This window comes from Mizuhopecten yessoensis, unplaced genomic scaffold (genome assembly GCF_002113885.1).
Source record: "Mizuhopecten yessoensis strain PY_sf001 unplaced genomic scaffold, ASM211388v2 scaffold9081, whole genome shotgun sequence".
Taxonomy (NCBI): Eukaryota; Metazoa; Mollusca; class Bivalvia; order Pectinida; family Pectinidae; genus Mizuhopecten; species Mizuhopecten yessoensis.
In genome coordinates, this window is record NW_018407869.1 from 1,936 (window position 1) to 16,594 (window position 14,659).

At 34.5% G+C, this 14,659-nt stretch overlaps 1 protein-coding gene across 3 annotated transcripts; it reads right to left on the reverse strand.

The window, feature by feature from the left end:
- Nucleotides 1-178: 178 nt before the first annotated feature.
- Nucleotides 179-10,667, reverse strand: LOC110457301. Of its 3 annotated transcripts, none has more exons than XM_021508508.1 (5): nucleotides 10,576-10,667; nucleotides 4,217-4,700; nucleotides 3,925-3,961; nucleotides 3,006-3,110; nucleotides 179-2,043 (listed from the first exon to the last, which is right to left on the reverse strand). In XM_021508508.1, exons 2-5 carry the CDS (start codon nucleotides 4,682-4,684, stop codon nucleotides 1,628-1,630), a joined length of 1,026 nt encoding a protein of 341 aa, XP_021364183.1. In that variant the 5' UTR covers nucleotides 4,685-4,700; nucleotides 10,576-10,667; the 3' UTR covers nucleotides 179-1,627. The 3 variants fall into 3 exon arrangements, with proteins under 3 accessions (XP_021364183.1, XP_021364182.1, XP_021364181.1); XM_021508507.1 differs by having other exon boundaries at nucleotides 10,555-10,653; XM_021508506.1 differs by lacking the exon at nucleotides 10,576-10,667 and adding an exon at nucleotides 9,364-9,822.
- Between the last annotated feature and the right edge of the window lie 3,992 nt (nucleotides 10,668-14,659).

Below are 14,659 nucleotides of genomic sequence, written 5' to 3' on the forward strand. Positions count from 1 at the left end.
CCCTGGACCACTGGGTCGCGGGTTCGAGACCTTCGTTAATCAGTCGCCAGGTATTGGCTGCAGGGCGGGTTTTTTTTTCCGGGAACTCCGGCTTTTCTCTACCACCAAAACCTGGCACGTCCTTAAATGACCAAAGCTGTTAATAGGACGTAACACATAAACAAACAAACAAAACCAAAGTATGCATTGCTTATATTTTCGTTTTCATATAAAAACAATGGGGATTGATGTTTCCCCCTCAGTTACCCTCTGTGTTGAGCAAGGGCGACTCAATCGATGGAACGACAACCTTGCGGGTTCGCTGTAATATAAAGGATACAGAGGGACACGGGAAAAACAAAATAACATGTAATGGTGTGAACGTCTCTTTCCATATTAACAACAGGTGAAACACTGCATCCCTCATACATTACTTGATGGTTTTATATCTTGCACAAACAACAACAAAAATACCTCAAAATTTGTTTATAAAACCAGTTTCATATCAATATTTACGTGCCTATATTACTAAGACAACTGACGGTAGAATCAGGGGTTTTCTTCTGTGAAGCTTTTGTGAAGCGGACATTTGAAGAAGACATTTATCTGATGCCTAGAAAATAGTTAGAAAATAAAATAACATAATTAGGTGGCATGTACACACCAGCAAACCTTATGGAACGCTTGATTGAGGTCGAGACAGACTTAGGTATCACAAATAAGATCAAATCGTTATCAGGTTTCAGTATTGAATCCGCTAGCCCGACTACGTCTACAAAATAAGTAAAGTAGATTTTTCTCTGCATGCAAAGGGAACTAACTCTTTCTTGCCTTAGTTCGTAAAACTGAACCTACTACAGTACACAACGTGCCTGCGTAGGGTCAACTCCGGTCAACATTAGCATCGAGGGACAGGTTACATGCTATCAACGTAAAAAAGGCATAGTTTAGTTTTATTTTTTAATATTTTATTTCATGCATGATTTATTCCATTCGTTCATTCCCATTTCAGCCCTGCCTCTCTACACACATAAGCACTCTATATACTGTAAAAGTTATCATGTTAGCGGACAAAAATGCGAGCGTATTATCGAATTTTAACAGATTAAGGCATTAATGATCAAAATTGAATCAATAAACGCGAACAAAACCATTTACAGAAAGTCCCATCAGCGTAATCATTAATGAGCGCAATGTTTACCGCGTGAAAATCGCGAAAAAAAAATAAAAAAAAAATGGACGTTTACATTATATATCATCCTGTCTCAAACTTCTATATCACAGTAGGAATGTTTAGACATTGTTTATGTCTCAAAAAATATACACTCTTTTGGAATATAAAATACACAGCTGCCATTCACGAAATATATAATTGTTCAACTACAATAAGCAACACATACATGTATGTAGTCTGATACGATCTGTCTTTAACGTGCAGTAGACACGGGACCCACAGCGTTGGGTCCTATCTGGATATGTAGTCTGATACGATCTGTCTTTAACGTGCAGTGGACACGGGACCTGCAGTTTTCTAGTCGCGGGTCCGGAACTGCGCTTTGGTCGGCAGGTGCAGGAGAGCGCTCACACCAGTACCGAGATTCGAACCCCGGCCGTGACGTGCTGGTGTATAAACCACATCCATTGGACGTTACGCTATCTGTACCACACCCAAGAAACTGGCCTCTTCTGCTCGCGAAACCATGGATATGTTGGACACTTTAACGTAGATTTCGTCACCAACCTTCAGACGAAGCGTCGCCGACGTGTAACTCGTGTGGTCGCTATGTGACGTCACGGGGACAAGCTTCAAGGTCCTGACACTTTCCATCAGTAGTTGGTTGCCGGTGTTGGGATAGATGACGTTGTACCGGTACACGTAGTGGTAAAGGACACTGCTGGACTTGGGCGTTGTGGGAGGGACGTACTTGGAGAAGTAGATCTGGCTATAGACAACGTACAGTCCGGTCGTGTTGATGATCAGTCGGTCATTTGTTAAGTTAATTCCCTCGATGTGAGATGTCGGATAGTTTGATTGCCAATTCCGCACTGGCTGGTCACCATGATCTATAATATTGAAAAATAATAAAATAATTTTACTTTTATATGAGTTTCTGTACACGAGACGGGATACCATCCAATAATCACCAATCTTATGTTAATCATCAAGACCACAGACAGATACTAAAAGTTGCTCAGTGTCCTGTTCTGATGGGCAACTGCTTTCAATTTGTTGTCACCGAAAAAAATGTATCATTGGATAGAAAATTCAACATTTTATATCTTCATTAACTTGTGTTATTACATCTATATGGACCCAATTCCCTTCATAAATATATATTTGCAACTGTTGCGCCGCCTAACTGAAAATCCTGGATCTGCCCCTGAAGGCCATGTGCTAAAAATGTACATGAGTAACATATTTGAAGCAGTTCTTGGTATGAACGATTTGCAATTACCCTTATTTTTTCATCATGCCATCATTATTATATTTCAAAACATGTATTTTCTCCATGTGATAATAGTTTTGAATTATAGCATTTTCTTTTGATGAAATTGTAAAATATGATCAATGTATCGCAATGTCAAATTTGACGAACAATATCACTGAAACAAAGACTGCATTATAGTGGACGACAATGACGATCCAAGGGAAGCAACCCACACAGATTGTTTTTGCAATTGTGAGAGTGACGTTGGCTAGTCATATGAGAAGTGAAAGTCAGTCACGATTGCTGTTCCGATTATAATAATAAAACATTCTATTGCATTATTTAAAAGAGCAAATTTCCTCCCGTCGAGGACCTTACTGTTTTATAGAACTGTCTATAGATAAAATAGATTCCTACCTAACACACAATAGCGGAGGAATATCTTGCATTATATTAAGTGTGCATTGCACATTGCAGATGATAGACAAGTTCAGTAACACATACATGTACATTTAAATAATGATTTAGGTCTTACTCTCTTGATCACAGATCACCGGACAAAACTAGAACTGATGGACTACTTTTTGACCTACTTACCGTTGCGTGGTGTTTGGACACCTATGTGGAGGTGGGCAGATACTCTTCCCGTCAAGACAGGACCAGGCAATGTCCGATTACACGCGGTCTGGGCGGCGTTCACTTCTGTGGGGAAACAATAAAGATAAACATCATATACGGGTGAGATTGTTTGGAAGAAATGAAAGAAAGAACGATTTACAGGAAGAGATTCTTTGAATGTCCGTGTCATGACATAAAACAGGAAAATAAGTTCCACCCGAGCAGTATTAAAGTTATTACTTTAACCATACCATGTTCTAATTATAAATATTTTTATCTTTTAAATGAAACCTATTTGCAGAATTTAAGGTAAATGAGTATTAGAAACGTAGTAAAGCTGTCTAAAGCTTGTCCCTAAGGGTGTCCGTCGGTACCAAATCGCCACTGGCGTCCGGTACATTATACAAGTTGTACCAGTAATGAGAACTATCAGGGACGTAACCAGGACTATGAGTATGTGGAAGCATACGAAGCGCGAGTAGGGGGTGGGTTCGGGAGGGGGGTTACCCCCTCCTGAGTTTGAGGGGGTAAAATACTTATCATTTTCATATTTGGCTTGTAGTATATTTTATCAAATGCGTAATAATTACTTCCATATGAACAAGGAACATTTTCGTTAAATAGTCAATAAAAGAAACAATGTCAATGAGATAATGAATTCACTGAGGGCCGAGGATTATATGAGTTGTTAAAGTCTATCACATACAGTTCTACGATGTGATCCTTGTTAAAAGTATACTTGAAAAAAATACGTGAAAGCCCGTGCGTCCGTGCGTACGCCTGGTTACGTCCCTGACTATGCGACGCAATATGTAACATGCGTTTCTCTGTTCATCGATACATTACGGTCATTAGTGTCAGATTATGTAGTTCCAGTGATTAAGGAGTACCGACTTACCTTCAATGCATGTAATCTTGTTCTTCTTCTTAAACAACTGAAACGAAATAAACGAACGTATTTCATTTGACGACTTTAGAATTCATATTTGATATGAAATGACAAACTTTCTAAGGTAATGAGGGCCCACTAAGTTGAAAAAATGTGATTATTACCGAACCTGTTTGCAAAATCGAAAATTGAAGTAAGGTCTGATTAAACGAAGGAATACGTTGATCTTTTGTTTTAATCATAGCTCATGCCAAAAGCAACGGGATAAGGACATCAGTTTTAAAACTTATTAAAGACTTACCAGATCAAACATGACCTTGGACTGTCTTGCATCGTTTGCGCAGCACACTCGGTCACCGTTGTCATCTGACGTCACTTCCAGTTTCTGCGTAGCAGCATTTTCGTCCTCAAAAGGAGACATAGTAAGTTCGTCACATAGCAGGCACACCTTCCGGTCAACCGAATCACCAGATGCTCTCTGCAGTTGCGCACGAACATGCTCGAGATTGGAAAACAAAATTGCCACGCATGTGCCCAGAGCCACACAAAAGCAGGCGAGGAAAATGGCGATGATGATTAAAACGCATGAATACCGGTCAGCCGATTTCTTTGAGGTGAGGGGCCGGAAGTCACACCCAGAAGTCCCGGGGATGATGCTGCTACTCGATCCAGTCGTGGAGATACTCGCAGACCTCTCACTGTTCTGGTATTTAGGGTTCGACATATCACATGGGATGTCGTAGTGAGAGTAAGACGGATTGCTAGACATCTTTCCTTATGTAGAGCTGTTCAAAAACAAACCAGGTTTAATAATTTAAGACGTTATAACTTAATAATTAAGTGATTAAATATTTAACAGAAAGAAGGTACTAAGAAAAGAGATTTGATTAGAAAGAAGATGAAAATGAACGATAAAGATACTGAAAACAATAATACTGAAAACTTTAGATACAGACCCGATATATGGTCGACAAATAACAAGGTAGTATCGGTTAAAAAATGGTTATTTTGACCACATCATTCCTTTGAATTTAAAAGTGTTCATTCTGCTTTCAAATACCTGTGTGCAGTCTGTGAGCGTACAACTGTAAGACAACTGTTTTTTTATGAGATTTACTCTCTACTTACATGTATATATATGACCAGGAATAGTTTTTAGCGTGGACGTAATGAGCGTGTCCGTTGTCCCTGATCGATATTTAAATCAGTTCACGTGTCAGTCAGTAATGAGCGTCCCTACGTCTGAATTACAGGTTTGTTACTGTAATGAACCACTCACTTTGTTTCGATTAGACAAAAATTGATCTGATAGATCTCTGGTTTCACAGATTTTTACCAATTCAACGATAAACTTGTTTTAACTCGTACACTTTTTCCGTTCAATATTTTGATCCGTTTTAGTTCGCATAGGTTTTACTATGAGTGAGGTATTTTCTTATTTTTTTTTCCGTGAGAAAAGTCGGTTTTGTCATGCATGTGTGCTTGAGAAAAGTGATGAATTTAATTATTCAACTGCCATCTCTAGGCAACGGAGTATTTGATAACAGATCATACGTGGCATGTTGGTACAGCGAATGTATCGATCTTTGTCCAACACAGACTGACAGCTGTGGAAGGAAAACTGGAAATTTTCAAATATCAATTTATAAATAAAAATTCAAAAATATCACACAATGTACACATAAGATTTGCTTGAACCATAAAGCCATTACTATTTACAAGCAAAATTATATTTTTGGAATGAAAATAAAAGAAACAGTACACAGATCTATGTTATGAAAATCACAAACATGAAAGATTGCCGAGTGTCTTATCCAATGAAAACAGACGAGGAACAACATGGAAGTAGGTCATGATTTAAAAGAATTGACAAGTACCTTGACGTCATGTCCTATACAAATATACATTATGACTCAAAAGAAAATGCATACACTATTCAGGAAGTAACCTAAACAATGTACACTAAAAAGGAATACCATAGTTCCTTACAGTAGTTAAAGTATTAAATAAATCTAACAATATACCAGGAAAGGAGCAGGATGTGAATAGTAATTAACACGATCTACAGGTTTATCATTTTATAATCAAATGTAATCGCTTTTCAGACCTCCGCTCTAAATACAATAAAGCAATATTATTTCACCTGGCCTAGTATGTATAAATTTGTTCAATTACTCAAAATAGAAAACACAAAAGAACTTAATAATTTAGGAAAGTATTTATCACTAGCGTTTAAACGTAGAGCAGATCTATTAAGAGGTCATCACTAGAACAGGTCATGTGTAGATACATGATGTATATCAGTGTATTGAATACAAATTATGTAATATACCATTATATTGTCTTGTCTGGGCGAATGAGGGTGAAAAAGGTTCTGGCGTGTGTATGAATGAATGTGAGCATGATGAATGACGAATGATTGCTGCTGCTGATGTGATGATGATGATGTGTGCGAGTTAGTGTGAGTGTGTCCTTGTGAGTGTCTTTGTCTTATCTGTAATTGTAACAAGTTGTAAAACTTCAGCAAATAAAGAACTTGCATCAAATGTTATGTAATCGATAAGAAGGTACACATGCCAAACAATTAATGGGTACTCGTGCCAACCAATTAATGGGTACTCGTGCCAATCAATTAATGGGTACTCGTGCCAACCAATTAATGAGTTCAAGTTCAATTTTATTTTGAGTCTTTCGTCTCCTCAGTTACAAGTAACAAAAGAACACCATTACACGACACACTCACAACACAATTACAAATAGAAACAGTATCATAATTTTGGAGAGTGCAACTAAGCTATTTATGATAATAGGGTTCTTCTCGAATTTGCAAATTTTATATATTTCCCTAAATTCGTTATTTCTTTTGTATTTTTCACACTCAGTAGTCCTATCAATTTAAACATGCTTGGTTTTTAATGTAACAATAAAAAAACACGTGTCAACCAATTAATGGGTAAAAGTGCCAACCATTTAAACCGACACAATGTTACAACGCTAACACAGACGAAATATTTACTCCTACAAGTGTATTATTAAACCAAAAACTAGACATAACGATCACTATTTTAGTATCTGTAACCAACTTACTAGGTGTTATTATCTATATATTTACCGAATTGTTTGTTCGTTTGGGTTTAACGTCCAGACAACAGTTATAAGGTCATATGAAGGCGTGGGCCTAGTGAGACATCGCCGAAAGAGAGGGAAAAGAAAAGGGAGAATAGAAGATAAAGATCTCTGGTGTCGCAATCGGGGCAGCAAATAAGTTCTGGTTTCCTCAATGTCCCTAGCTGGAGACACTGAAGAACACCTCAGATTCTACAGTTCCCTCCACATTAGTCGCCTCTAAGTGTATCGTACAGTGGGATACAGCAGACTTAACACTTCCAATGCGCCGAGGTTACTTCTGGTGTATTGCATAAACTGATTAAATGATACGGTATCATGAACATAGTAAATCCAATAGAATCGAAGCAGCCTTGCAGATGTCTTTTTGAAAGGGACACATATTTTTATGAATTACACACCTCCACACACATTCTCCATCCAATCCTTCTCCTGTTGCCCACCGCCCACCAGCACATGAAATGCGTATCCTGTAACTCTATTCTTTACTGAACATATATGTATATTATTTTTACAATGTGTATTTGGGAGAGGACTATATTAAGTTCAAATAACTTGTTATCCAATCCCTTTGTATCTTTGATCAATAAATTATGTTCAAACTTAACTATGTATCATACACCTTAGTTTGTTTTGAATTTATACATATATAGAGTTGAAACTATATGTAAGTCGTGTTAATTTATACATATATAGAGTTGAAACTATATGTAAGTCGTGTTAATTTATACATATATAGAGTTGAAACTATATGTAAGTCGTGTTAATTTATACATATATAGAGTTGAAACTATATGTAAGTCGTGTTAATTTATACATATATAGAGTTGAAACTATATGTAAGTCGTGTTAATTTATACATATATAGAGTTGAAACTATATGTAAGTCGTGTTAATTTATACATATATAGAGTTGAAACTATATGTAAGTCGTGTTAATTTATACATATATAGAGTTGAAACTATATGTAAGTCGTGTTAATTTATACATATATAGAGTTGAAACTATATGTAAGTCGTGTTAATTTATACATATATAGAGTTGAAACTATATGTAAGTCGTGTTAATTTATACATATATAGAGTTGAAACTATATGTAAGTCGTGTTAATTTATACATATATAGAGTTGAAACTATATGTAAGTCGTGTTAATTTATACATATATAGAGTTGAAACTATATGTAAGTCGTGTTAATTTATACATATATAGAGTTGAAACTATATGTAAGTCGTGTTAATTTATACATATATAGAGTTGAAACTATATGTAAGTCGTGTTAATTTATACATATATAGAGTTGAAACTATATGTAAGTCGTGTTAATTTATACATATATAGAGTTGAAACTATATGTAAGTCGTGTTAATTTATACATATATAGAGTTGAAACTATATGTAAGTCGTGTTAATTTATACATATATAGAGTTGAAACTATATGTAAGTCGTGTTAATTTATACATATATAGAGTTGAAACTATATGTAAGTCGTGTTAATTTATACATATATAGAGTTGAAACTATATGTAAGTCGTGTTAATTTATACATATATAGAGTTGAAACTATATGTAAGTCGTGTTAATTTATACATATATAGAGTTGAAACTATATGTAAGTCGTGTTAATTTATACATATATAGAGTTGAAACTATATGTAAGTCGTGTTAATTTATACATATATAGAGTTGAAACTATATGTAAGTCGTGTTAATTTATACATATATAGAGTTGAAACTATATGTAAGTCGTGTTAATTTATACATATATAGAGTTGAAACTATATGTAAGTCGTGTTAAATTATTCTCAAATGAGCATCACTTCTAGTTCAATATTTTTTTTTTAGAAAAAGGTATGTAGATTTTTCTGTATTTTTATTTTGAATTTTTTTATTTTATTTTTATTACAGCTTCATCAAACAGACACACTTGTAGACAGAAGCACGGGTTTCTTCTCAATCATAATTTAGATCATCATCATCTATTCACTTTGACAAGCGTCATAATCAGCACCACATATGCAAATCGACTCACATCATCATTATCATAAAAACGCAGTGACCAGCATTATAGTAATCATCATCCTTTTCATCATCATATATAAACACTGACCAGCATCATCCTCATTTTCGACATTGACGAGAAAAGGTATAAAGATGCAAAGGAAAAATATTTTCTCTTGATTTTCAATAATTGTTTACTTTAATTAATCGGATGCATGAATTAAATTAGATTTATATATTAATGACATCGGTGACAGAGACTTTACTATGGAGTTATAAGTAGTATTTACAGTCTGTATGATAGATAAGCATACACTCACCTGTACGTATACCCCATGTCTTCATACACATTGTAATACGTGTACAAACTACCCCGGTTATATTCACTTAATTAACGACCCGGAACTAGACTTTCAATGTAGGGGAATACCCAATCTCTACGCAGAGTTACGGTCCTTGCACTCCCTTTGTGTGTGATTGAAAAGGAATAGAGATTGGGAATACCAAACAGCGAGTGTCTAGCCAATGAGAATGATGTCACCACCATTGTTCTATTTTTGGCATAAGGTTTTTCCCGATGACCTTCATCTAGTAACAGATACAGTATCCGGCTCGACAAATGATTATTTCATGGGATAACACCAGGTAACATTTGGTATAAACATTGTCAGTATCATTTAGTGTATCACGGTGTAAATTTTCAAATTTTCACTTTTTCAATGTTCGTTAATTTATTGTTATCTGTTTATATCAACCCCTATGTCTGTATATTTAGTATGAATTTCTATGTGTACACTGAGTAACAAAACCTTACTATCTTCCCTGCAAACACGTGCCCGACTTGAGATCTGTGCAGTTTTCCTTTCTATTTGAAAAAAAGCGTGAAGGGAATGAAGTTGTTTATACGTATGTCAATACAGTAATACTGACAACAAGCTTCCGGTCGATTTACTTCAGACAATGTGTGAATGGAGTAGATATATTTCAAACATTACATGATTGAGTATTCAATGATTTTATTTTTTGTACCGAATAAACTACGTCACCGAGAGAGTTCCGTAAAGGTATGTCTTTGACTCCCTGCCCCCCCCCCCCCTCCCCCAGCTGTTAATAAAATGTTAAACAACAAAAGAAAACCAAACGAAACCAATATACCCCCAAAATATATTAGACGTTAAACAAACTAAACAAGAACCAAACAAAACCCATAAATTGAAAATAACTAAACGAAATAAAATTTATGACAAAATGTAACAGGTTAATCATATAGTATAAATGAAGCTTTGAAGCTCATTTTGAAAGATATTATTTCACACCAAATAAATTATAAATTCAAATAATTATCAGTGAATAACCATCCATAGCCTACGCAAAAGGTCATAAATGTAATATTACAAATAAAAAACCTAACAGTTTTGCAGAGGAAATCATGTGATATATACATTTTTTTGTTTGCATTTTGAATTTTTGATTTCAATACATTAATTTAAAGATTAAGTAAAGCATTTTACCTGAGTGTAGCTATACAGTACCTGATAAGGGGTCAGCTGACTGGATTGTGCTGGACAGAAACGCTAACTACATGCATATGCGCTTATTCTACTTTCACTTTCGACATTTCGCAGAATATTTCGTTTTGTTTTCTGAAAACGGCCGTGTTTGGCGCACGTCCGAATTATGTTATCGATTAATGATATACATGTAAGGATTATACACATATTTGCTGTAATTCAAGAATTCGAGACAGCAACAAATAAATAACCGATATTTGACGAAAAGTAAACCATTTGCATCTGTTAAACACAGAAACACACGTGTTATTTTTACTTTCGTTTTCGAAGAAATATCGGCAACACTGACCAGTTTTTGAAAACACAATTTAGACTAGACTAGTTGGTCTATTTAAGTTCTATATTTTTTCTATGTTTGACATTTAGTCATTCACAATGAATCAGCCATTGTTTATATATCTTTTGCAAGCATTTACAATAAAGTAGGTCTTACATCATACAAGTACATGCGCTGTACGGAAACATGAACTTAACATGAATATGTATATATCAATTCAATAATTGTGTTGCTCATTTATAGTTACTTAGTAACTTGAAGGCAAATAATAAAACAACAAATTTACAAAGAAACTGCAATAGTCAACAATATATAAACTATACAGAAGCCAGGCCCACACTCCTTAGTTCAAATGACTGGTTTATATATAAGCACCAGTCAAGGATAAGTTGCATATTGTCAGAAGATAAAATATGTGTTAAAGTATTTGTATCTAGTATAGAAAAGTTTTGAATATATATGCACTGTTTAAAAATTGGAGCATTCGAAATTCAAAATGCATATATTATTTAACTGGAATAAATATGTCAAACGCTTTGATGTACAGATCTAAACATATTGTTGGAAATATACATGTGCTTGATCATATTTGGTAAAGCAAACAATAGATGATGATGATCTTATGTTAAACTACTAAATTAGTCTATAAATCCATGTTATAAGTATTACACGTAGGTTATTTATATATAATGTTTAAGTGATTGATTCTGGTAATAATTACCATTGATATTATGCGTTTTATTTAATATTTTTGTTCAAGGTTCATCATAAGTATTAAAAACAAATCGTCATTCATATTCTACATCTGTTTGTTGCTGTTGCATATGTCGTTATTCAGCCTTCGGAATGATGTAACTCGCTTCCCTTAATATCAAGGCTTTTGATTGGCTCGTCAGAAGCGAAATTACACCCCGTGAATGTCCCAAATGTCTAAATGTGCCTTAATGACCCTTTCCCGGTACCATACAGCCAATCATGGAGACAATAACTTTCTCTTTAAAACGATACCAAGCTTAAGTGTTTTATTTTATTTTATTTAGTTTAAACAAATATGGAAACTTGGAAAATATCCAATTTTAGTCGGTCACAATGAGGGACGTTCTCTGGTATTTAAAAGTTCTTATATATAGTACAGAGAAAATCAGACGACGTACATCGATAAGTCATGGTACATCGCTTAGGTCGAACAGACTTGCTAATTAGTTAAGCGCATTACTGAAAGTCATTTATTGTGTTCCTAAAAGCTCTGTTAATCAGAAATAATGTTTCCAGTATAAGGCCACCTCCCTATTTTTTACTTCATACAGTTACTTGGTGCAAACAGAAACCATAATTCAAAATCGACGAAACTATGGCAAACTTCGAAGATTCACAGAAATATCCTCTAAAACTACATGGAACATAAGATAAATTGAAGGGTAGGTTATTTTCTTTGTCGCCGATAACCGCCATGCGTAATCTGACCAAATTCAAGTAAAGCAGCATCCCCAAAGAGCAAACCAGAGTAGGGACTACAAAACTACAAGACGCACTGAAATCATACTCCAAAGCATCGACCCTCATATCGCTTAAGGAAATAAAACAGTTCCTTATAACATCATGATGTAGTTTTCATCAATCTGCATATCTCAAAACTTGTGGTGGCAGAAAGTAACAATTTAGGATTTGACAAGGCTTTTGTTACCGGAGCTGACATTCTTCTCGGGAAATTCACGTTCATTTGCAAACTTAATCAATTTGACCATGCGAGGGGATTGTTAGTTTCTGTAGGTATGCCCATAGTCTGTTGTAATTCTTGTCACCAAACTCAGCAAATGTGTTATCTGCCAGGAGTATAATATCTCTCATCTTTGATTTGTCTTGTTTCTTGTAAAATATGCCCGTGAACGGTTCACATCCATACATCTGCAGCGATTCGTCTTTCGAGTAAGCGAATCTTTCTAATAAAGAGAACGAAGGTGTTTTAACGTCGATTCTTCTGATAGAAGAAACAATTTTGAGGAAAGGGTGTTCAGCAATGACCGGAAGATTTTTTAAGTTCTTCAGCTTTGATCTTCCACTAGTTTCACCTTTAAGTGTAGATTCTAAGAATGGCGGATAAAAGTTGGACTAACGGCTATGTTTGAGCAACATGAAGATTAATTGATAAAACGCTTTTAATAAAGATTGTTTGAAGTTAATGGATTAATTACGAGCCTAGCGAGTTACCTTACCAGTAACCGGTATAGAAACATATTTTTATAGAGAAGCTCATAGCTAGGATTTTGTCCTTTGAAAGTTTCGGTTAAAGGACAAGCAGTGTTTCTAGTTTCTTCAAATGCAGAAATGAAAAAGTGTTTGCAGATAAGAATTAAGGTTTAGATAAGTTGTCTGTCGACACATACTTGACATACATTGTACTTACCATGCAAAGTTTTAGTGTTTGCTTGTGTTTCAAAAAATAATAAAAAATAAAAATAGAAATAAAAACAACAACCCTGATTGGGTACATCTGTATATGGAATACAAGGACATGCCAGTTTGGAGATTACTTGTTGTGTAGGACATTGCAGTATTGCATATAACCAATTAATGATAAATTTAACTAAATAATAAAGTGATTTTTGTTGATATTCCTGACTATGCGTTTAAACACGTGTAAATAGTATTTTTTATGTAGTTTGAAACTAGTTTTGCTTTCAATTTTGCCATTTTGCACGAATTCAGATTAGGATATTTTCTGTAAACGAACTGGATTAAACAGATCAACGTATACTGGTGTGTATTGTGTTACGTCCGACTTTCGTTTTCGACCTGTTTCGAAGAATCATTCTTATGTTTTCGGAAAACGGCCGACTTAAACATGTTCATCCAAAAATGTTATGATTTCTGATATCTGGACATATTTTTTTTATATGTTATATGAGAAGTAGGGATAAAAATATCGGTAATTGTCGAAAAGCATACAATTTTTTATACGCTATAGAGCGAAATATTTGTGTGGCTTTCGTTTTCGTGTTCGAAGAAATGTCAGCAACGCTAATCCAGTTTTGAATATGTTGATTTAAAAAAATATATGTACATTCATAATGAAATAGCTATTGTTTATATGTCGACTGTAAGCATTATAAAGATTGTATGCTTACCACCATATCACTATATAAATGCGCGTGCATTCTGATAACATATTTAATATATCTTATTTGATCTTGAAATAGTATTATTTTATCGGAGTATGACATCTACTACTGAAACTTTGAGCGTGAAAATTTCAGATTTACAATAAAATGTTTGGAGATATTAACATTGTAAATAATGTAAAAGCTGAACTCAAGCTAAGACTCAGCTTAAGGTAGACTCGGAAAGTTCGTGATATCTTACGTTTCTGAGATGCAAAAGGGATCTTGAGTCCGTGCGATAATTTCGGAAGAAATGCTTTGATTTTCATGAAAGGTTATACACATTCGTACAGGATCAATTATCCAATCAAGTTCGATTTTGAAACAATTTTGAGATTTCTCAACGATACATATTTTACCGGAGAAAAGGAAACATGAATAGCATAACAATAGGTAAATAAATGCTGTTTTTATGCACACACAAATAGTTAAAGGGCTGTTTGTTAGCTTTCTGATAATAATTTTGAATTTCAGATTTACAATAAAAGAAGGACATGCAATGAAATAAAAAAAGTACTTGCTATATTTATTGGAAAAAATAGATTCTCATAAATTAAAATAATGTATACCAGAAAACAAACATATAATGATTATGTATGGTATATTGTGT

What these genes read in the sequence shown, in the direction of transcription:
- LOC110457301 (XM_021508508.1), bottom strand. Translation starts at nt 4,684, where the DNA reads ATGTCTAGCAATCCGTCTTACTCTCACTACGACATCCCATGTGATATG. An exon ending in CCAAGGTCATGTTTGATCTG is followed by an intron (nt 3,962 to 4,216) that starts GTAAGTCTTTAA and finishes ATTTCGTTTCAG; the next exon opens with TTGTTTAAGAAGAAGAACAA. An exon ending in CAAGATTACATGCATTGAAG is followed by an intron (nt 3,111 to 3,924) that starts GTAAGTCGGTAC and finishes GTTTCCCCACAG; the next exon opens with AAGTGAACGCCGCCCAGACC.